The sequence below is a fragment of the Lycium barbarum genome, chromosome 12 (genome assembly GCF_019175385.1).
Source record: "Lycium barbarum isolate Lr01 chromosome 12, ASM1917538v2, whole genome shotgun sequence".
In the NCBI taxonomy this organism is placed as follows: domain Eukaryota; kingdom Viridiplantae; phylum Streptophyta; class Magnoliopsida; order Solanales; family Solanaceae; genus Lycium; species Lycium barbarum.
Window position 1 is genome coordinate 75,363,312 of NC_083348.1, and position 23,463 is coordinate 75,386,774.

General features: G+C 37.8%; 2 protein-coding genes and 1 long non-coding RNA gene across 7 annotated transcripts; 1 reads left to right on the plus strand and 2 right to left on the minus strand.

The window, feature by feature from the left end:
• Window positions 1-1,707: 1,707 nt before the first annotated feature.
• On the minus strand, window positions 1,708-7,967 carry LOC132622123 (lectin-like). Of its 5 annotated transcripts, none has more exons than XM_060336665.1 (4): window positions 7,710-7,967; window positions 3,604-3,671; window positions 2,937-3,055; window positions 1,709-2,255 (listed from the first exon to the last, which is right to left on the minus strand). In XM_060336665.1, exons 2-4 carry the CDS (start codon window positions 3,646-3,648, stop codon window positions 1,883-1,885), a joined length of 537 nt encoding a protein of 178 aa, XP_060192648.1. In that variant the 5' UTR covers window positions 3,649-3,671; window positions 7,710-7,967; the 3' UTR covers window positions 1,709-1,882. The 5 variants fall into 5 exon arrangements, with proteins under 5 accessions (XP_060192649.1, XP_060192646.1, XP_060192648.1 ...); XM_060336664.1 differs by having other exon boundaries at window positions 3,604-3,678; XM_060336666.1 differs by lacking the exons at window positions 3,604-3,671; window positions 7,710-7,967 and adding an exon at window positions 6,226-6,812 and having other exon boundaries at window positions 1,708-2,255.
• On the minus strand, window positions 6,289-7,153 carry LOC132624448 (uncharacterized). The gene is made up of 2 exons (XM_060339229.1): window positions 6,398-7,153; window positions 6,289-6,315 (listed from the first exon to the last, which is right to left on the minus strand). Exons 1-2 carry the CDS (start codon window positions 7,151-7,153, stop codon window positions 6,289-6,291), a joined length of 783 nt encoding a protein of 260 aa, XP_060195212.1.
• An 11,414-nt stretch (window positions 7,968-19,381) lies between the features above and the next one.
• Window positions 19,382-21,019, plus strand: LOC132621293 (uncharacterized). Its single transcript, XR_009575484.1, has 3 exons — window positions 19,382-19,555; window positions 19,897-19,953; window positions 20,840-21,019. It is a non-coding gene; the product is annotated as an uncharacterized LOC132621293 (long non-coding RNA).
• Window positions 21,020-23,463: the final 2,444 nt, after the last annotated feature.

Here is a 23,463-nt window from a genome sequence, read left to right on the forward strand (position 1 = left end):
AAGAACACAAAGAGCAACAAGAAGTAAGAATATCTAGCGAAGAAATGACTATTTTTTAGGTTAATAATAAGATCAATAGAAGAAAGAAACAGGGAAAATAAAATGCGACGGATGGAGCTGTTCCTCCCTTAATCAGGGGTCTTGGGTTCGAGCCTGAGTATAAAAAAGTCCTTGGTAAGGAGCGCTTCCCCCGATTGAGCTCTATGCGACGCGAATCTAGATTAGGCGATCTCCAATGCGGGTACCGAATACCAGATAGAAAATAGGTAAATAAGGCAGAATATTCGATAGCTTTTAAAAAGTAAACCATAAGAACAAAAAATAAATTTGACTTTAAAAAATAAAATCAAGACCTAAAAGTAATTAATTGAAAAGTTTAACATTTTTTGAGAAAGTTTTGTGAGGGCTTTTAGTCCCTTGTATATAATAGTAATATATATTAGCCAAGCCTTTCTTCAACATTAAAAAATTAACAGACCTCTCTATATTTTCCGGTCGCAGAAAAGAAATATGCATATGAAACTTAAGATGGACTCAGATGTAAAACGAAAATTGTACAAGAACTTTCCAGATCATGCAGCTATTTTTAGGAGGTAAATACTTTATTATATTCGAGCGTTTATAAGGCACATATTGATTTACAATTGTGCAAGAGCTTTTCAGATCAAATTTATGAGGTTCTGATTTTAAATTACATGTTGTTGCTTTATTGTATTTTTTGAATTCTATTCTACAGCTCAAAGACCGTATTAAAATATGTGTGTCCATTTAAAATTTATCATATTGCAATATATATTTTTTACCGAATATTTTGGGTTCCCAAGAACTAGTACATAAGCGTGTGTGTACACATAGCTTGATAGTAGGTACTTGTTTTTTTTATTTTTTTTATTTTCCATCCGGGGTCCGGTACCTACATTGAGACCCGATTAAATCCGGATTCGTATCGGGTAGTTTCACATTGGGGGCAAAGCACTCCCTTACAATGGTGACTCCAAACTTAAGGAGGCTCGAATGCGAGACCTCTTGATTAAGGATGGAGTAGTACCAGCCACTATACCACAACCCTCGTTGGTGTAGGTACTTGTTTTGCCATAAAGTTTGATGGTATTCTGATGTTTCTTTATATGTGAAACTTTCAATCTTACCATTCGGGGTCGCTATGAGATTGATATTATTCCTCAACCTTAACTAAGGGTCTAGCCTTGAAATGGCTTTATTTTTAGAGCTTGAAGCATCTGGTTCTCTTCTTCCTTCACAAATTAACTGTCTGTACAAGCTATTCTTCTATATAAAGTCCTTTTTATTTTCTGAAAAGGGTTAAAAAAGGCCCTTAAACTATGCGAAATGAACAAAAATGCCCTCCGTTCATAGTTTGGTCCAGAATGCCCTTAAACTATACGAAATTGAACAAAAAATGCCCTTTTCCTAATAAACATATTGTTTCGTTTCTTTTTAAACACATTATTTTTATAAAAACATTAGTTTTGAAGAAACCTTTTCTTGTTTCTCTTTCTTTTAAAATCTCTTTACCTAATAAAAAAGTGGAAAATATTTTTTTTTCTTTTTAATCTCATTTTATCAATTAAAATAAAATTACCCCATGTACCTTTTTAACGGATAATATATAAGATCATAGTAACCACATCACTAATGAAATGCTATTATTTCGAATGACAATTATAGAGAATGACAGCTATATATATATATATATATATATATATATATATATATATATATATATATATAGCTGTTATTGAATGCATTATTTAGCAAAGTAATATAGATTTCCCAAAAGGTCACTCAACTAAGTTAAGTGACCCTTTGAGAAATTAAATTAATATAAGAAATTAGTAGCTTCTTCTCTATTACTAAGTTGTATTTAGACGGAAATTTCAACACCTTTGATAACCAGTCCCATCTTCAGTTTTATACCTTTCCTTTCATGCACATAGAATTCCAAATTTGTGATACTTTCCATCTCTTCTGGAATCATGAAAGTCCCTAGTTGAATTTGTATCCATTCTCTTTTTGGTTTTACCATAAGATCTTCACTACTTCGATTTTCTTTGGTACCATCAGGCTTAACAAGTATAGTTTGCACTGGAAATTCCCATCCTGAAAGAAATTTCTTCAATAACACCACAAGTGAAACCTTGTACTCTATTCCCCGTGAAAGCTTTGTCGCATCAAAACTTCCACCAACAGCTAGTGATAGAACTGTTGCCATTTCGTAAACTTGAATGGGCTGATCACTGCACTCATAATTAATTGATAATAAAACATACTCTAATTATGAGAAGATGACTTATATGTCACTTGAAGGGGAGCCTTGGCGTAACTGGTAAAGTTGCTGCCATGTGACCAGGAGGTCACGGGTTCGAGCCGTGGAAACAGCCTCTTGCAGAAATGCAAGGTAAGGCTGCGTACAATAGACCGTTGTGGTCCGGCCCTTCCCGGGCGAAAATCTTGTTTCCTTAATTAGATAATTCGACTCTTATTCAATCAACATTTGGACATGCCATCTTTTAATACCTAAGAATATTCCCAATGAGACGTAACACATTTCATCATACATTATCCTACACCATCTACGATTACCTAGGGAGGAGCTAGCTCCAAGAGATGAGGATACAAAGGTGATCAGTTAAACATCCTCCGTTCGAAAATTATACTTATATTTATGAATTTTAATATACATATTTAAATCTTGAGCACCCTCAGCGATATTCCTGAATCATTCTAGCATTCATATTAACCAACATCTCATGCCATGGAAAATGGTATGCATCAGAAACATGAGCGGCGAGTTACTAATAGCTATGTTATTGTGTAACGATTCTATGTATGGCTGGACCAAATTTACCAGTTAATCAAATATGAGAAAATGTTAAGGAAATGATCAAATCCGAAATGAAATGCAAAGATTAAATTACCTTGGAAACTCCTTATACTGGGGCCGACTCCACCTACTGCTTTCTTCTGACCACAGAATATGCAGATTTTTGGCATACAAGAAGAAGCATTTTGCCTTTGTCCTTTCATCAACCCAATACTGCATATATAAAACTTTAATTAAGAAAGAAAACGAAATATATGATCATAGATTTCGATATAAATATAACAATTAATAAAGACAACACAAGTATGCAATTATACAGTATAAAACATCGATCGTCTTGTAACTGGGGATATATACCCTGATTTGTCCATCCAAAAGTACTCCCACATTAGGATCAATGTTGCTGGTGTTCTCTGGTTTTGCTCTATTTGGAAGTATTGGACAATTCATGTAGCAATCAATTGCCTTCATAAGCTTAGAATGATGAATTCTTTGCAAAGGAATAAAATTTTCGAAGTCCGAGTAATCTATCTTAAAAAACCAGATATATGCTGATGCTCTGAGTAGTAACCAAGTTAGAATTTTTAAAAGAAAGCATATGTTCTTGCTCTATTTTTGGCTTTCACCCCATCTGTAGTGTGGACAACCACACGGACCCTACTGTGAACGCGAATAATCTAAACATTGATATGTCTATATATAATTATTGATGGATGGTCCAAGTTGTATAAATTATAAGCAAGAGTGTCTTATTAACTTACCGTCTCCATAGTGATGGAGCCTCCGGTATGAAAAGAATTTCCCATCTCAGATGCTCAGCCTTCCTTGCCTATGCGCTTCTCAATTTGAAGTTGATTAGAGACTCATTCTAATAACGTGTTATAAATCATATAAAACCTCTACTTGAAGTTAACTAGAGACGCCGTACTAGTAACCTGTTATAAAATACCATAGGCAAAAACAAGAGAAAACAAAGATGCATAGATGTAAGAAAATAAGTGTGCAGATTGTTACTATTAGATCACTTAAATCAATTGTTTTTCTCGTAGGGTAGAGAATACAGTAAAAACTTAACCACACCGAGTGCTTATATTAACTCAATGAATACATAACTAGTGGCGGAGCCAGAAATTTTGGTAAGGTTGTTCAAATGTTGATGAGTATATAATTTTTTTCCGATGAATGAATGCAACGAATTTTTTTTAACATCATCACTGCACACCCGCCTAAAAATTTATGGTCCATTTGATTTCGCAAGTTATTCTTGATAAATTTCATTGCAAGTAAACTCTATTGGTGATTACAGTATCAAATTACAGCAGCAATATACCCAGTGTATGTAATCCCACAAGTGGAGAACAACAAGGGGCATTCCGAGAATGTTACAAAGCGAGAGATAACGGCTAATTAATTTTCTTTGAAAAAAAAAGAGAGAGAGAAAGAAAGAGAAAAAAGTTGGATAATTAAAATGTTCACAGAAGCAATTAAAAAGAAAAGAGAACAAAATAAGTGGTAGCTAACTTTATTAGATCTCATTGTCTTCTTTTTAACAATACACCTTCTTCTTTTCTAGGGAATAGGAAGGAAAGAAGAAAGACTAAAGAAGCTTCAACAAATGAGTCCAACCTCCAAACCAACATAGGAATAAATCAAATCCAAATCATAACTCAAATACAAATAAGTTTAGTCGGAACATGGAAGAAAATAAGTGCAAATACAAATCAACCAAGTAGCTTCAGACATTGTTTGTATGTTTTCTTTTAAAGAAAGAAGATGACTAGCGTTTGACGCAAACTTTAAACTGTGACTATTAGGTAAAATTGAACACCCTTTACCTCTAAGCTATCTATCTCAATTATTTTAAGGGTGTTCAAAATTTAATTTATATCCAGTTAACTATAATATCTAATCCATGTATTAGTACCATTTTCCAGCTAAGGGTGTGCAGGTGACCACCCTTGGCCAGGAGTGGCTCCGCCACTGTACATAACACATGTCTTCACATGGTTCTTATCACTAAACCGTAAACCATAGTTAATTAAGACATATTCTCACCTTAATTTATGATTTGAATATAGTAAATTAGTATGTTTTGGTGTAAACACCAGACAACTTTTAAAGTAGGGATATATACGTTATTTATAGGACATAACCCCAGAAGTCACAAGAATAAGTACATCATCCATGCATAATTACATGGTACGTGGTATGTAATATTACTCAGTGAGCATCCATTAGTTCGATCTATTCACAAAAACAACAAAGTTTCAACACTCCAAAAGATACCATACCAAAGACCAACTGGTATGATGCTCTCCTTCACATGATACATTACGTTCCTAAACTTTAGTATATCGATTCGAGCCTAGCCATATAACTAGTTTGGTTTTCCTCATTAGAATCTTCAAAAAATGCAAACTGAGCCATGGATCCACAGTTAGCACCCAACAACCAAATTAAGGATAGAATTTCGCCACCCCTCACGATATATTGTGCATGAGCACGCGGTGCAGAGCTTTTGACAGCATCAAATAATATCGCAATCCAAGTTTTATGAATAGTCTTCCAGCATTTAACTTGGTCTTGGCACCAAGGAGATTCCTTTCTCAAGCATTTGACAACCTTAAAAGCTTCATACAGGAACGATTTGTGAGGAATTCGGTCCTCGGCAGCTTTTGTCATGATCTCTTGACAGGCCTCTCGTTGGCCTAAATTTTTCTTTCCATGAAGCAATTTCTTAATTTGGTAGTTGGTATCTTCTATCTTTTTCTTGTTAGGAACAGGCATGAAGAAAGGGCGAAAAATAAGAATGTAAAACATGTAGTCTGACAGAGACTTTGAACATTGTCGAAACTTGTTCAACTCTCTCGAATCTTAACCAATATTATTTGCCTCAGGTCCATCAACAATATTAAAGAAAATTTCTGTCACAATGTGCCTAACTATGAGGAACTCGCCCTTGTCAAGTTCCTTCGACACAGGGAACTTGCTGGTGCATTTAGCGAAAGTGGAAGCATACGAGTTACAATCCCAATCATGCCTATGCAAACTCATTTCTACTTGCCTTAGAATTTCAGCTTCCAATATAGGAGAGAGACGCTTGTTTTCCACATATTTCATCTCATCCAAATAATTGGTAACGTGTAGGGAATCAATTATGCGCTGCCATACTTTTGGAGGTTGATTTAAACCATAGCTTATGAGGTTGAATTGTTGGAGAGATGGTTTCCAGCACCATAGAGCACGTGCCCGCGGCCAATTTAGCGATTTGAGGATTTTGACCAACTAAGTGATAGGCCTCGACGTTGCCCTTGACATGGTGGCAATTGTGAAAGTTGAGGAATAAAGCAAGACAACAAAAGCAATGGCATCTAAACACATACCTCCAATGAGTAAGCTGTAGGTGAGTCCCACATCAAACGGATCAAATTGTTTGTTGTTGTTCCTCACCAATAAAGAGAAGGAGGCCAAAGCTGCAGCAAGCAGAGCCCAATAGACAAATCGGGCTGTGTTCCCGAATTTTTCATGGAACATTTGGGCCTTTGTGTATAAAACATCATGCAGAATCTCAAGTTCAGCCTGAGCGATTCTAAAGGCGAACAGATCAGTTCTGTTTTGCAAGAGTTGTCGAATTCTACCATACTCTTCAAAAGTGAACTCGTGCTCAACCAAAACACCTTTATAGGCCCTAAATACTGCATATGCAAGTTTAATGACCTCCACGTCATCCGGCGCCTTTGCTCGAAAATTATGTGGTTCTTGTGAGGACATCTTCTTCACAACTTTTTCATAGTCAGGATGACTCAATTTTATGGGCTTATCCATACTCCCTATGAACCTAGCACGTGCTCTTTCGTAACATTTGATGACTCCAGCCAGGAATACGAAGACGTTGGGGATCCAAAGATAATTCACTTGGGAGAACGATAAATAGAACACGTAGGCAGAGGACACAAGCAGGAAAACAAAAGTGAAGGCGTACCTAAACCATAGGTCATTGTCCTCGAGGGTAAATGCTATCGCGTGATCAGAGCCTCCTAAGTGCAACAACATGCAAGAAGACCAAAATGACATAAGTTCTGCCTTGTCATGTCTTGTTTTGCTGTAGTTTATGATGAGATTAAGAATGAAAGCAGGGGCCCAATCAGCAGCCATGTATGCTGACCAAACAAGCACCATTAGAATTCTACTGCCTGTTTTCTTCCTAAATGGTGCCAAAATAAGCAATATAGCTTGGATTAAGAGGCTTAGGATGCAAAAGGACTGCACATTATAGGCAATCCATGCAGCCTTGATATCATTTATAGACATCCTGTCTTACAATGTTTTCTGTAACAGTCAAGTGTTTGATCAATAAAGAATTGAAGTGATGGCATGGGCTGATATATAAGTAGTAAAAAGAAAAGCAAACTTTTTCTACACATCAACTGGAGGGAGCCTTCAAACACAAATCGTGTCACTAATGAATACTCCCTGCGTCCATTTTTACTTGTCCATGTTTGACTTGTCCCACCCCAAAGAAGTAACTAATAAAATAGTAAGTTTACTATGTTACCATTTGAATATAACAAATTCAAAATTTTGGAAAATGGTTATAGTTAATAATAAGGGGAACTAAGTTATAAATAGGGTCTTGGTTTGCTAAACTGGACATATATTATTAGTATTGTGGACAAGTAAAGATGTACGGAGGGAGTAACATAATTTCTCAAGCTAGCGGAGTTAAGCTTTTAAATTTTTTGCATTTTATTTACAGAACTAGTCTTATTTTAGTTACATTGCTCGACTTTCGCATGTAGAAATTATCAAGTAATCGGAGATGAAAAAGAAAGACTTGAAATTTTGTGAAAAATGTGTAAGGCTGTACCTTGCTCTTTTGTCAAGTGTCCCTTCTTGAATCTTATCCTTTTCTTGTACTTCTTGTGCTTCTTCTACCTATTGTGATCCTTTACTCCAACTTGCTTACTTTCTTTTAAACCTTTTGATGAGCTTCGCTACAGGAATCTGCAAAAGAATAACAGAAATTCTTTCAACAATTTGATGTTCTGAAGAGATGATACTGTTGAGGATGTGAAAAATCATTGATCAGATTTTAAGTTGAAAAATTAATTAGGGATTCGGGTGTGCTAACAGTTTACAAAATGAAATAAAAAAAGAAGAAACAAAAGATTAGTACAGAAAGAAATAAACCAGCACTCCCTCCGTCCCATAATAAGTGTCATCTTAGTCAAAAAAAATTATCCCATAACAAGTATTATCTTAGGAAACCAAGACATAAATTAGTTAGTTTTTTCCAACTCTACCCTAAAACAAAATATGACAAGTTAAAGTAACATCTAAATGATCATTGGACAAGTCACATAGTAACTTGGTATTATTGGATTCCTAATGTCAAAAAAATTACTAGTTGTGCATGTCCTAATCAAGAGAATAAAGTAATTTATTTTTATTATATAGGAGTAATTTAGTAAACTTCAGATTGCATTATTAATTTCTTAACATATGTATTTTTTACTAAGATGACATTTATTATGGGACGGATGGAGTACATAACCTTTGTTCTACTGTCGATGATCGAATGTTTGTCGAAGCGATGATTGAGAATCATCCAAATTAATGATGAACTGACAAATTTTGTAATATTGTCATCACTAAATGATTTTTAGTGACAGCTAATGAGTCGGTAATTATAATATTAATTGTCGTCGATGTCAATTTTGCCTCCATAACAGTTGCTATCAGAGTTGAAAAGGTGCAATTGTGTCACAATCACAGTTCACTAACAGTGAACAATTTGCGGCGACTCAAAACAGTTCTGATATCAAGTGATATGAGTATACCATCATAACTAAAAAGCTTTTTTATGAATAAAAGATAATTGTCCCATAATAATCTTTTCTACATCACATATAATGTAAATGTGTTACTTTATGGGGAATCATACTGTTTTTTCTTTTACTATAACTATCACGACCCAACCGCAGGGCCATGACGGGTATCCGGAGCTAGCCTACCGAGCACCACCTAACATGCTTCTTCCAATCTATCTCGGTGGACCATATATCGAACTCTCAATTGACACAACCGGAATGAATATAATTCTCAAGGCAAAACTCATTATAAGATAACGTTCAACTCCACCTCATATACATATATATATACGAGCCCACAAGGCTTCAAAAATGATACACAAAATATGCACTAGTGAGGTCATGAAACCGGAGGGCCATGACAGGTACCCAGAGCTAGCCTACCGAGCACCACCTAGCATGCTTCTTCCAATCTATCTCGGTGGACCATATATCGAACTCTTAATTGACACAACCGAAATGAATATAATTCTCAAGGTAAAACTCATTATAAGACAACGTTCGACTCCACCTCATATACATATATATGTACGAGCTCACAAGGCTACAAAAATGATACACAAAATATGCACTAGTGAGGTCATGAAACATCTACTACCCACACATGTCTACGAGCCTCTATCTGGAGTACTGAAAATCACAAGGGACGGGACAGGACCCCGCCATGCCCAATATATACACAAAAGAAGTATACCAATAGACTGCGACTCCGAAGTAGTGGAGTGCTCCTGAATCTCCGCTGACAAAGCTCCTAGGGATTAGATCCGTCTACCTACCTACCTGCGGGCATGAACGCAACATCCATAAAAGAAAGGACGTCAGTACGAAGAATGTACTGAGTATGTAAGGCCTGAACAATAATGTAATAAAGCAATAAGGAAACATGAGAGAAAGAGATAACCTGTATATCAAACTGCCTCTTAAGGCGAATACCATGCATGCTTAGCCTTTTAAGAAAACATTTTTCATACATACATAACATAAAATCATCATTAGCCCGCGTCCGGGGTAATCATCTCACGCCGCCCACGAGTGGTGACTGTCCAGCCAACTAGGCCCGATGTAACTATCATCATCCATAAGCCGCCCACCGAAGTGGTGTCTGCCCGGCCAACTAGACCCGGTGTAATCATACATAAAAATAAGCATGCATGAGAGCCCAATTAAAAGCTACAACTCTATCGGAGTGACGTAAGGTCAGTAACCTCCGATTATATTATGGAACATTAATCGTCGCTACATCTCACCTTGAAGGAACAATGATCCTAAGGTGAGATCATCAATAATGAATAAAATCCATAAACATGTGACAAACTCATTAGTATCATGACGAGAACTTTAAGCTTTAGCCTTTCTAGGATGAAAATCATCATCATAAGCATCATGTGAGGACCTTGCGTCCTTGGCCATCCACAGGTGTAACCCATGCATGCTGTGGGGGCCCATGCTTGCACATGACATACTCAGGTATTGTAGCAAGGATACATGTGTCCGCACGATAAACCATCTTCACGCTGCAGCGCTACGAGTATCGAACACGCGACCTCCATGCCCTTTACATTCCCCTGAGGGAATCGACTCTTACCAATTGAGCTGAGCTCAATTGGTAAGAGTCGATTCCCTCAGGGGAATGTAAAGGGCATGGAGGTCGCGTGTTCGATACCCGTAGCGCTTGATAACGTCCAAATACACTCCTCAAAGAGAAAGTGTACACGGTCGTATGCAATATATTTACCCAACTATGAGTCGGGGTCGATCCCACAGGGAACAATATGCTAGGCGATTAAGAAAGTAAGGAACTTTCACCAACTACGCTAAAGCCAAACGATAGATAATATTTTGGGTTTTTGAGAAAGATTATAACTAATGCGGAAATGTAAACTAACCTAGAAAGCGAGTAAAATAATCAATGGCCACAAGTTTGGATAATAGGAGATTACACTCAAGTAACGATCCAATGTATTTCACGATTTTACAACTAAGAGCGGGTTTATGTTAATAGATAATGATTTCTAAAATCTCATTGAAAGTCTTCCAACCAAATCAATGAATTTCACTCTAAGCTTTTCCAAGCCTTAGAGTGTGATATTAGGTACAATCAATTTAACCTCAAGTAACTATCCTCTTCCGAGCTCAAGTTATTAGATGAGTTTAATGACTCAAATTCTTGTTAATTAATCTTTCCCAACCTAGATTTCCTCTTCCAAGCTCAATCTAAGTAAATGGGTGAGTCCTAGGGTTAGCTAATCCCTTTGGAAACATTCAAGAACGAGATTAATTAAATCAACAAAGACCCACTTCAATAGCAATAAGAATCATTCAATACATAAGCATAACAAGAGTTTCAAACCAAACTTTAATCAAGAATACTTTCATAAACGAGATTCAAGTTATGGAATAGAAAGCTACACACTTAGATATACAATACAAAGCAAGGAATTGAAGAAATAAATTAAAGGTTTAAGAAATACTCAACCAAATCTTCAAATCTTTAACCCCAAAGTGTGGTGTAAAAACTAGTCTCCAAACTTGATGAAAAACTGCCAAAGATAAATATTACAAACCCTAAAAGAGTATTTATATCATTCCAAAAAACGGGAACAAAATCTGGACCAAAATACCCTCTTGCACAACATGCTGCACCACATGCTATTCGCATGTTCAACATGCTAATCGCATGTGGTGCCAAAACCGTAGCATGTGGTGACAATTTTCTCTGTCACCACATGCTGCACCACATGCTGCGCCATATGCTATACTCTGCGTGTAGCATATGGTGCCAGAAAGTATGAATTTGTTCTATTTTTGCTTTATTTTGGTCCGTTTTGCTCCGTTTTGCTCTCCGGGCATCTTTTCCTACAAAACAACATAAAAACACAAAAAGTAACAACAAAAGTGCTTAAGGAGTCACAAAAGCTTAAGGAATTAGCGTCGAATATCGCGTAATTTCACGACTCATCAGCGCTGCAGCGTGAAGATGGTTTATCGTGCGGACACATGTATCCTTGCTACAATACCTGAATATGTCATGTGCAAGAATGGGCACCCACAGCATGCATGGGTTACACCTGTGGATGACCAAGGACGCAAGGTCCTCACAAAAAAGGCGACTTATGTTTGAGGATCCGCAGGTGTTACCCATGCATGATGCGGGTTGCCCTCCATGAACATGCGTACATGACATGTAACACTCGGCCATTGTATGTGAAAGGGTGCTTAGCCAGTTCGCACACTCTGCAGAGCTTCGAACCCGCGACCTTGCTGTTATATCCCGTGTTTTCACACGTTTGGAAAGACTTGAATTATAATGGATTCTTGAGATATAAGGTCAAATTTAATATCTTGTTGACCATAAGAGTTATGCATGAAAGATTAGAGTCATGAAAGTGTGGGACAAGGCTAAGGGCAATTTCGGATTTTTGGAAATTAGTTTCGGGAATTTCAAAATACGATCCACAAGTTATTGGGCTTGTAAAATAAGAAGCAATTGAGGCCCAAAAAGATTAGGGTGGCCGGCCATGGTGTGGCCCAAGCCCAAAATTTGTATTAAATTTCCATGTGAATTAATTAACATAAGACCTTGATCCAAGCCCATTTTATTAGTTGGTCATGTGCTTGGTCATGTGACCAAGTCTTCTTAATATATGATTAGAAGGTTCAAGACTTTAGAAGCTAGATCAAAAAAATCAAGAACAAGAGAAAGAGCAAGGAGGCTCTCGGGTTTGGCCTAGAAAATTAGGTACCAAAAATATTGCTCCAAAAATTTATTTCTTGTTGATTCCCTACTAAGTCAAGGTTCCTTTGTAACTTGGTGTAGTTGGATTGGAGTGGGGAGCATTAGAATCACCAAAGTAATCATACCTCCAAGTGAAGAAGACTTGAAGAAAAGGTAAGAATTTCTACCTTTTTATTGTGTTGTTGAGTTTTGTTTGTGTTGTAGTATGTAGAAATGTGTTGATTGTATGAAGAAATGGAAGTTTGCAAAGTGGGTGTGTGTTGTAGGTGTGTAGCCGTGAGTGTGTCTATGTTGTATAGCCAAAATGTATTGAATTCATGTTATATTCTAGTTGTGATTGTGATGAAATGAATATTGGGATTGAAAGTTGAATGATTTAGTTGAAGTTGTTAAAAGAGGCTTATGGCCGTGTGGTATATTGGATTTGGAATGGAATGGATCAAGTTTGTTTAATGTGTTAGTTGTGTTATTGTGATGCTTGATATGTAAATGAAGTTAGAATGATATAAGTTTGTATTGAATTGGAATGTAGAAACTTATGTCGTTTTAGTATGATTTTCCGACATTAAGGAAATGAAGTTGTTTGGTTGTGAATTATGGTGATCATTGATGAATTTGGAAGTTGGAAACTTGTTATGAAGTTGGATGCCAAAGATTTGATGTTTTGCATAAGTTATGATTTTGGCGGAAAGTTGTATATTATGTATATCGAGTGTATATCTTAAGGCAAACGATATGAAATGTATCTAGGACTATATGGTGATGATCTTGATTGTTGTTGAATGTGAAATTATTGATATGAGTGAAAGTTTGGGTTAGAATGAAGGTTATGTCAACTTGTGAGAAAAATGACTAGTTGAAGGATATTTGTGTTTTTAATGATTCATTGTTGATATTGATGTTGTCGTTTGGGTTGTTGTTGATGATTTATAGCCGAGTTGAATTCTCGGGGTGCTATATGTATAGGGGAAGTGCTGCCGAAATTTCGGTAGCCAAATATGCATTAAGTTAAGACTTTGATTTTCATAGCTTACAATTGGTAAACTTGACCAATTGCAGTTTTTTGACGAAACGGGAAGTGAGTTTGGAAAGGCTTAAGGAGCGTGAAAGGTATGTAAAGCAACCCCAATTCTTCCCTTGGCATGCCCTTAGTGTGTTAGGGTCGGATCCGGGCCTCGAAGGACCTCTTGGCCCTCGGAATCCGCAAGAGAAAATCTCAGTTTTTTCTTCAGTGGAATTGAACCACTTTAGTATGCTTTTCCGGAAAATTATGCAACTTTGCTCCAAATTACTTGGAAAGTCATAGAATGTTTGTAGAACCTTTTTAAGTGATACTATAAGCTTAGAGGGCACAGTTTGAGCCCGCCGCCTTATTTGTCCCGAGGCGGGCCCACTATTTCCGGTTTTGCCCTTAATGTGCTAAAGCTTCCTTTTTAAGCGATTTTTGAAAGAAATGTTTTGATTACCCTACTAATCGCTTAACAAATATTGTTTTAAATGTTCTATTAAATATTATAAATTATTTTGACACTCGGAATGACTTCAGGAAGGTTATATTTCTGTAATTTATTATGATATCCAAAATGCATCTATTATGATCCCGTCCGACTTCATTGGATTTGTTTATCTTTGATATGCCTCATCGAGTCTTTGAAACCATTTATGATATTTTTAAATTGCATTAGTCTCTCACTACTCCATTCGTGGATGTCCCAATGTTTCCCACACTGAGCCCGGGCCAGGATATGTTGTCAAGCGTAATTCTCTGCATTGTTCGCCGCGCCCCGATGTGAGGGGGCAGGTATACGCGTACATGGGTCTGTGGAGTATGATGTGCCATGTCCGCCTATTCTGATCTGATCTGTTATGGCCATTCTGATATGACATTTTATGATACGGGGCCACGCCCCTTTTTCTGATTCCTCTGTATTGTGGCACCAGTGTCGGGAGGGTGACCACGTTCTGTCTGCCGAGTCCCGTGGCAGGGGCCGGATATGATATGACATATGTTTCTGTACACATTCTGTCTGTTTTGGAAATATGCATTTGACACTCCGGATTTTGTACTCATTTTCTGTAACCATTATGATTTGATTTCTGTGATTCCGCTTTACATATTCAGTACATATTTCGTACTGACCCCCTTTCTTCGGGGGCTGCATTTTTATGCCGCGCAGGTACAGACGACAGGTTCGCTGATCCACACGTTTAGGATCCCGTTTCTGCTATTTTGGGGCGCTCTCTTCTACAGAGCCCATCTTTTGGTACAGTCTGTCACTGCTATCTGGATATGTACTTTGCTCAGGGTATGACGGGGCCCTGTCCCGTCTTATGATTATGATATGTTCTGTAGAGGTCTGTGGATACATCTGTGTGGGTTCTGTACATATGTTTGGGATACTTTGTTATATGATGGCCTTATCGGCCTATGTGTGCCAAGTCTGCTTTTTCTGCTAAATTCTATAGCATCCGCTAATATTATTATTATATTATTCTGTTAATATGCTAATTTGGGTATCGGGTACGTATAGGTGCCCAGCTCGGGCACTGGTCGCGGCCCACGGGGTTGGGTCGTGACACTTGTAGTCACTTTTGTCCTCCCTAAGGAGACGCCTCTTACCAGTTGAGCTGGAATTGATATCGGCTGAGTATCGGGAAGTAGATCAATTCTAAATTCAATCTCCCTGTTAGGAGGGACTCCTGGGAGATATTCTGGGAAGACTTCCGGAAATTCATTTACAACTGGAACAGATTGGAGAGTGGGAGTCTGAGCATCTGAATCTTTGACTCGAACTAGGTGGTAGATATAGCCTTTGGAAATCATTTTTCTGGCTTTTAGGTAAGAAATGAATCTACCCCTGGGTACTACTGAATTACCCTTCCATTCTATGACTGGCTCATTAGGAAACTCGAATCTTACCACCTTAGTTCTACAACATACTGTGGCATAACATGAAGCTAACCAATCCATACCCATGATCACATCGAAGTCTACCATTTCTAATTCTGCTAAATCAGCTATGGTTCTGCGGTGATAGACTAGAACTGGGCAACCCCTATACATATGTGTATAGATTACCGTCAGCTGAACAAGGTCACCATTAAGAACAGGTACCCTCTTCCTAGAATAGATGACTTATTTGATCAGCTGCAAGGCGCCCAATGTTATTCCAAGATTGATCTCAGAACAGGCTATCATCAGTTGAAGGTTAAGGAAGTTGATATTCCGAAGACAGCTTTTAGGACCCGTTATGGCCATTTTGAATTTCTTGTTATGTCATTTGGGTTGACAAATGCACCAGCTGCTTTCATGGATCTTATGAACAGGGTCTTCAAGCCTTATCTCGATTTATTCGTTATTGTCTTTATTGACGATATTTTGGTGTATTCCCGTAATGAGGCCGAACATGCAGAACATCTCAGAATAGTGTTGCAGACTCTTAAAGATCGCGAACTTTTTGCAAAATTCTCAAAGTGTGAGTTTTGGCTTAAATCAGTGGCATTCTTAGGCCATGTGATCTCGGGTGAAGGTGTTAGAGTTGATTCTCAAAAGATTGACGCCGTAAAGAGTTGGCCTAGACCCACCTCAGTTTCCGATATAAGAAGTTTCTTGGGTCTAGCAGGCTATTATAGACGCTTCGTAGAAGGGTTTTCCTCTATCTCTGCCTCATTGAATAAGCTGACTCGAAAGAAAGTTAAGTTCCAATGGTCAGATGCTTGTGAGCGAAGCTTTGAAGAGTTGAAGAAGAGATTGACTTCTGCTCCAGTTTTAACTCTGCCAGAGGGAACTGAAGGATTCGTGGTTTACTGTGATGCTTCGGGAATTGGTCTCGGATGTGTCTTAATGCAGCATGGTAAGGTTGTAGCTTATGCATCCCGTCAGCTCAAGGTTCACAAAAGGAATTACCCGACTCATGACTTAGAGTTGGCAGCTGTAGTTTTTGCACTTAAGATATGGCGACATTATTTGTATGGAGTGCACGTTGATATCTTCACGGATCATAAAAGCCTGCAGTATATCTTCAAGCAAAGGGAGCTAAATCTTAGACAGAGGAGATGGCTCGAATTGCTTAAGGATTATGATGTGGATATTCTTTATCATCCGGGAAAAGCGAATGTTGTAGCTGATGCTCTCAGTCGGCATTCCATGGGGAGTTTAGCCCACGTGGATGTGGATAAGAGGATTATGACGAAGGAAGTTCACCGCTTGGCCAATCTTGGAGTTCGACTTTTGGAATCCGGGGATGGTGGTGTGGTTGTTCAGAATAGTGCTCTTTCCTCTTTAGTCGTTGAAGTCAAGGAGAAACAATTTAGTGATCCCTATTTATTGCAGCTGAAGGAAGGGATTCACCAGCATAAGACGACGGCTTTTGAACAAGGGGGAGATGATGGTGCCTTGAGGTACCAAGGCAGATTATGTGTCCCAGATGTAGATGGACTCAGAGAGCGAATCATGTCAGAAGCTCACAATTCCAGGTATTCCATTCACCCAGGTTCCACTAAGATGTATCATGATCTCAAGGAGATTTACTGGTGGAACGACATGAAGAAGAATGTGGCAGATTTTGTAGCTAAGTGCCTGAACTGTCAACAGGTGAAAGCCGAACACCAGAGGCCGGGTGGCTTGGCTCAGAATATTGATATTCCTGTCTGGAAATGGGAAATGATCAATATGGATTTTGTATCAGGTTTACCTCGTTCAGCTAAGAGACATGACTCTATTTGGGTGATCGTTGACCGGCTTACTAAGTCAGCACACTTTTTGCCAGTCAATACCACATATTCAGCAGAAGATTATGCCAAACTGTATGTTAGTGAGATTGTTAGATTGCATGGGACACCAGTGTCCATTATTTCAGATCGTGGTGCTCAGTTTACAGCGAATTTCTGGAAATCCTTTCAGAAAGGATTGGGTACAAAGGTGAACCTCAGCACAGCTTTTCATCCACAAACAGATGGCCAGGCAGAGCGTACTATTCAGACTCTGGAGGATATGTCGCGAGCATGTGTCTTGGATTTCAAGGGTAATTGGGATGATCACTTACCACTCATTGAGTTTTCATATAATAACAGTTATCATGCTAGTATTGGGATGGCCCCATTTGAAGCTCTGTATGGGCGAAGATGCAGATCACCAATTGGTTGGTTTGAAATAGGTGAAGCAGGATTGTTAGGACCAGATTTGGTTTATCAAGCTATGGAGAAAGTCAAGTTAATACAGGAGCGTTTGAAAACAGCTCAGAGTCGCCAGAAGTCTTATACAGATGTGAGACGAAGGGATTTAGAATTTTCAGTTGATGACTGGGTGTTCCTTAAAGTCTCACCCATGAAGGGTGTTATGAGATTTGGCAAGAAAGGGAAGCTAAGTCCCAGATATATTGGACCTTACAGAATTCTACGAAAGGTCGGTCTAGTGGCTTATGAACTTGAGTTGCCACAAGACTTGGCTGCTGTACATCCCGTGTTTCATGTGTCCATGTTGAGAAAGTGTGTAGGAGACCCATCGTTGGTTGTTCTTACTGATACTATCACAGTTAAGGATGGGTTGACTTATGAGGAGATCCCTGTAGCCATTCTTGATCGTCAAGTTCGCAAGTTGAGAACTAAGGAAGTAACCTCAGTAAAGGTCTTGTGGAGGAGCCAGAAGGTTGAAGAGGCTACGTGGGAAGCCGAAGAAGACATGAAATCCAGATATCCTCACTTGTTTGAAGAGCAAGCAGATAGACTTCAAGGTAAATACCTTTAGTATTCATGTCATGTCCCTTATGTATTCATGCCTCACATTTCACGTTCAAGTTCATGTATTCGCTATTCATGTCTCATGTTTAGGCACTGATGTTTTCATGAAAATATGTAATGTTAGTTTCCATACCCCATGTCATATTATGTCTCATGTTCCACGCTCATGTCAGCTATCCAGATAACCATGTCATGTTTCCTTCACGTTCATGTAGTCAAGCCATGTCCAACCATATTCTTAACCATGACCCATCATTCGAGGACGAATGATCCCAAGGGGGAGATATTGTAACACCCCGCATCTTGAAACTGAGTCAAAGCTCATATCATTAGAGTTCTAGTGGAAACATTGAAGGTTTGAAAGTTTTGCAAAAATGGTTGATAGGCCTATTTCGGGCAGCGATAACTCCTTGATCGGTTTGGAATTCGGGAAGGTACTATCAATGAAGATGTAGTATGTAGAAATACCTTTCTAACGATATAAGTACCAAGCTAATCAGAGATCGGAGCAAGGAGATATGATCGTTTCAATATGGCTAATAGTAAGGCACTTGAAATCCTATAGAATCGGCTAAGTTTTCGATACATCTGCCTTCCAGTAGAATTTAGTGAAAATATGTTGGTAATTTGAGAAAACTTCCTTGATGAAAGTTGTAGCCCTTTGAAATAGATTTCCAACGGTATCTTACGGGGGTCAAACGGACATCTGTGCAAAGAGTTATGCCCATTTTACTGAAGCCTGCTCGCTAGAAAATTTTGTCAGCGTAACGGTGACGTTACGGGCCGTACTTCGTGTTACGGGCCGTAACAGTGGACCGTAACGCATTGAAAATTTCCAGAACCTCACTGGAAATTTTCACCAAGTTACGGTCCGTCCTTTGTGTTACGGGACCGTAACAGTGACCGTATCTTGGTCCGTATATACGTTTCGGGTCACCTGACTTCGGGAGGCCATAAACCTATCATAATAACTTGGGAATTTGGGAAAACTCAAAGAACGAAAGTTGTATATAATTGAAATACCTTTCCAACCATAGGTCGTGGGTTCACAGGCGACATCAGGATAGGGAGATATGAACGTTTTAATACAGAAAGGTCCCAACCCGTTTTCAAGTTGGGTCAACCCATTTTCCCATTGGTATATAAAGAAAATAAAAACCCTAGCAGCCTCCATATTCACAAATTTCAGATTTTTAGAGAGATAAAGTGAGAGAGAGGAGAGATAGAGAGAGAAAGTAGAGAATCAACCAAGTTTAAGGCCCCGAATCCCGAAGCTCATGAAGGATAAAGTGTAGTACAAGTTGTTGTCGTCATTTTAAGCTAAAGATCGGACTTGGGGGTGTTGATTTCGTGGTGACTACCCAAAAGGTAATATTTCTACTCCCTAATAACTTATAATTGTGAATTGATGAATTCTTGGGAGAATAATAATTGGGTTTGTTGAAGATGATTATATGAACTATGCTAGAATTGTTGGATTGTTGACTTGGGATTGTTGTATTCATATGGGTGATGAAGAATGATGTTAATTGCATCTAATTGGGATTGTAGAAATGACTAGAAGTAAAAGAATGGGGATTTGGTGAAGAAAACACCATTAATGAGGGTTATAGAGCTTCATGCCCACTAAGTGTTTGATAAAATGCTTAGATGAACAAAACATGGATATTGTTGCTAATATAGAATCCCTATGACTTGTATTGCTATAGATTGAAGTTGAAGGGGGTTGAAGAACATTGTGATAAGCTCAAAAGCGGGAAGTTAAGGTATGTAGAACTTCCATCCATATGTGGGAATCTCTACGTTCTTCCCCATGATCCGTTTCGTAAAATTCATGAAGTTCAAATCCTAGGGCATTAAACCCAACATATTGGTAGCCCGTAATTATGTATTTATGTACATGAATTTTGTATCTATATTCGTTATTGTATTCCTAATCTTCCATTACGGTTATTAGGAATCCTAGCTAAATCCATGAATCATGAATTCTTCCTCATGCGTTCTCATTATGTTTATATGAAACTTTATGATTTCATCCGGCATGTTACAAGTATGTTTTCAAGACAAGTATATATATATGATTTCGAATTATTGTTATTTGCTCATGAACCAAAAACATGTTTTGTAAGACTATGACAAGTTATCTTATGAAACTATACAAGCAAGTTAAGATTCATGAAAACCATGTACAAGCAAGTTATGATTCATGAACACTATGTACAAGCAAGTTATGATTCATGATATACCATGGGCAGCAAGTGCCACTATTTTACATGTTCATGTTTTGGGAGTTGCATTAATTACCGAGGAGGGCTTCAGATAGCCTGAAACTACGTAGCCACCGTAGGATGAGGATCGCTCCACCCATGTCCCGGACGATCTCTCATAATGACTGAGTGTTCTGCTGGCGGGACGCAAGCACCAGACCATGGATTGGTTATAAGTTATTGCTCTCCCTACTTATCATGTTTTTACCAATGTTATATATATACATATGTACTCATGCTCATGTTCATGTCCAGGTTTTCAGTTCCAGTTCTTATCATGTTATTCCCTGTCCCATGTTATTTATTTCGGTTGCTTTACATACCAGTACATTCAATGTGCTGACGTCTCCTTTTATTGCCCGGGGGCCTGCATTTCACGATGCAGGTACAAACTTACAGGACGACGCCTCTGCTCATTAGGATCTGCACGTACCAGCTTATTGGTGAGCCCCATCTCATTCGGGGTTTACTTAATTGTTGTTTATGATTAGTTATGCATCTGAGGTATGCTGGGGGCCTTGTCCCAGTAAGTATGTATTCCAATCAGACTCATGATAGAGGTTTCATAGACTAGACAAGCCAGTTATGTTATGTCAGACAATTGGAGTCATATAGCCATTTTGGCTCACTCATGTTTAAACAAGTACTTTATTAAGTATTATGACTTACCATGTTTTATAAAGGCTCATTATGCATTCATGTTATATTTCTCTTATGTTATGTATCATGATGATTCAGCAAGCCATGTGGTTCGCTCGGTCATATACAGTCAGGCACCGAGTGCCGTGTTACGTCCAGGCAATGGTTCGGGGCGTGACACATCATCACTCGCTTTGAGGGAATAACAACATAAGATGAGACCAACTATCATAAATGTCGTCAAGAATTTCACGGTAAGCTCAATCATATCATAAAACTCTTGAGAGTTAGGGTTCACTAGAACTTCTAGGGGTAAAGGTAACATAGGTAGCATATAGGGGATCATAACATAGGATTCATGCTTTTTGAAAGAAAGGGGTAGTCTTACATACCTTTACGACTTCTATTTACTTAACGTTCTCCTCCAACGTCCACAAAATATATATTCAAGAGGATTTACACTAAGGTTAAGTCTTGAAAACCTTCTTAAGTTCAAACTAGCATAATTACAAACTAACGAAATTTGGGCAACACTTCCCCTATTTTATCAACTTCCACCATATTGCAAAACAGCCCCCAAACAACAATAACAACATCCATAATATCATAAGCAAGAAGTTACATTTGAATTAGTTTCAAATTTAACCAAAGCCCCTTTTCGAGTTCACCTCATAGTCACCTTCTTCGCTACAACATTTATAGCTTCTCCACTTTAATTCTTTTCCTTCTAAGGGGTATTAAACATTTACATCAACTCAACCATACAAATAGGGTGAAGAACATACCTTGTATTTGAAGAACTTCAACTCACACAACTTGTTTCAAGGCCAAGTTCACCACAACACTAAGTGAAAGCAAGAACATCCAACTTCCATAAATTAACTAGGTTTTCAAGGTTGATATTCTCTTGATTTGATTTGGAATGATTTGGTGTGTTTATGGGTGTTAAGGGGGAGCTTAGAGAGAAATTAGGGATTGATTTTGGGTGCCCAAGTTGTGAAAATGGGTATTTAAAAGCTTGGGGAAAAAATTCCACTGACTCAAATTTCTGGAAATTTTGGGCAAAGTACGGGGTTACTGTTCATCACGTACTTCGAAGTACGTGATACTGTTCATCCGTACTTTGGAGGCCAAAATTTTAACTTTTTGGCAATTTTGGCAAAATATGCCCAAAAAGTGTGGGACGTACTTTATTGTACGGGTCGTACTTCACAGAAATGCGATCTGTCAGTTGCATTGGAAAGAAGACTCGCTGAACTTCAATTTACATAGGTTATGAATTCCGTAACACCTTATATTCTAGGAGATATGCCTCTTTAAAGTTGGACCAAAATTCTGTCAAAAAATTATGCCAAGTTTTTCTAAATTTTCAGCGAACCTAATTTCTTCGATTCGCTTGATCCCGAAACTCTTAAATACTTATCTAACACTTATTAAAAGTCTTTCTTAACCTTTTAGGGGTATCATAGCCTCTCTGGACTCACATTAGTTTGCTTACGACAACGCGAAAATTCATGAGGTGTAACAATAACTTTCTTAATTTTTTTAAAATATTTTAAACCATTAGCTGTATTATATTGATGACTTGTAGCACTTTTTGTGTAGCTTTTAAATAGTTAAATTTTATTTTAAATATTTTAAAAATTTATACTCAAATTTATATTAAAATTAAATATTTTAACTTTCGTACTTCAAACCCCTACATATAGAATGTGCTATAGGAGGGAATATATATAGCCAGTGATCATGAAGCTATGGTCTCTATGTTTTAGCTGGTATAGAGCAGAAGAGTGTGCAGTCCTGGCGGAGAGAACATGGGAGAAAAATGAAAGACAAAAAAAAAAAAAAAAAAAAAAAAGTGAAAATGCGTTAAAAGAGTGATGGAAAACGTGGGAAAAAGGAACGAGAGAAAACAACGTGGTAATAACAAAGAGAGAAACAACGTGGTAATAAAATGTAAAGCACTTCGACTCAAAAAACTGGTTTAATATATACTCCATGATGGTTTTAGTTACATTTGATATATTTTATGGTATCAAGACAAGTTCAAAGGGTAGAATTTATGTGTTTTTTTACCCCTTCCCAGGAGTTATTCTTTTATTTTCTCGATAACTCGAACCCACAATTTTATGATTAGAAATGGAGGATGCTTATCTATCTGAGCGATCCTCTCTTGTCAATTTATGTGTTTCCAGCTCTTACAATGAAACTAGTTAAATTGGATATATGTAATATATAGTTTAAAAGAAAACGGACAAATTTTAAAAAGTAAAAGAACAAACATAGCAATTTTTTTTTTTTTAAGAAATCACTAAGTAAACTCAGTGGAGGGATAATTTATTAAATAAATAATAGCAAAAACAAAGTAAA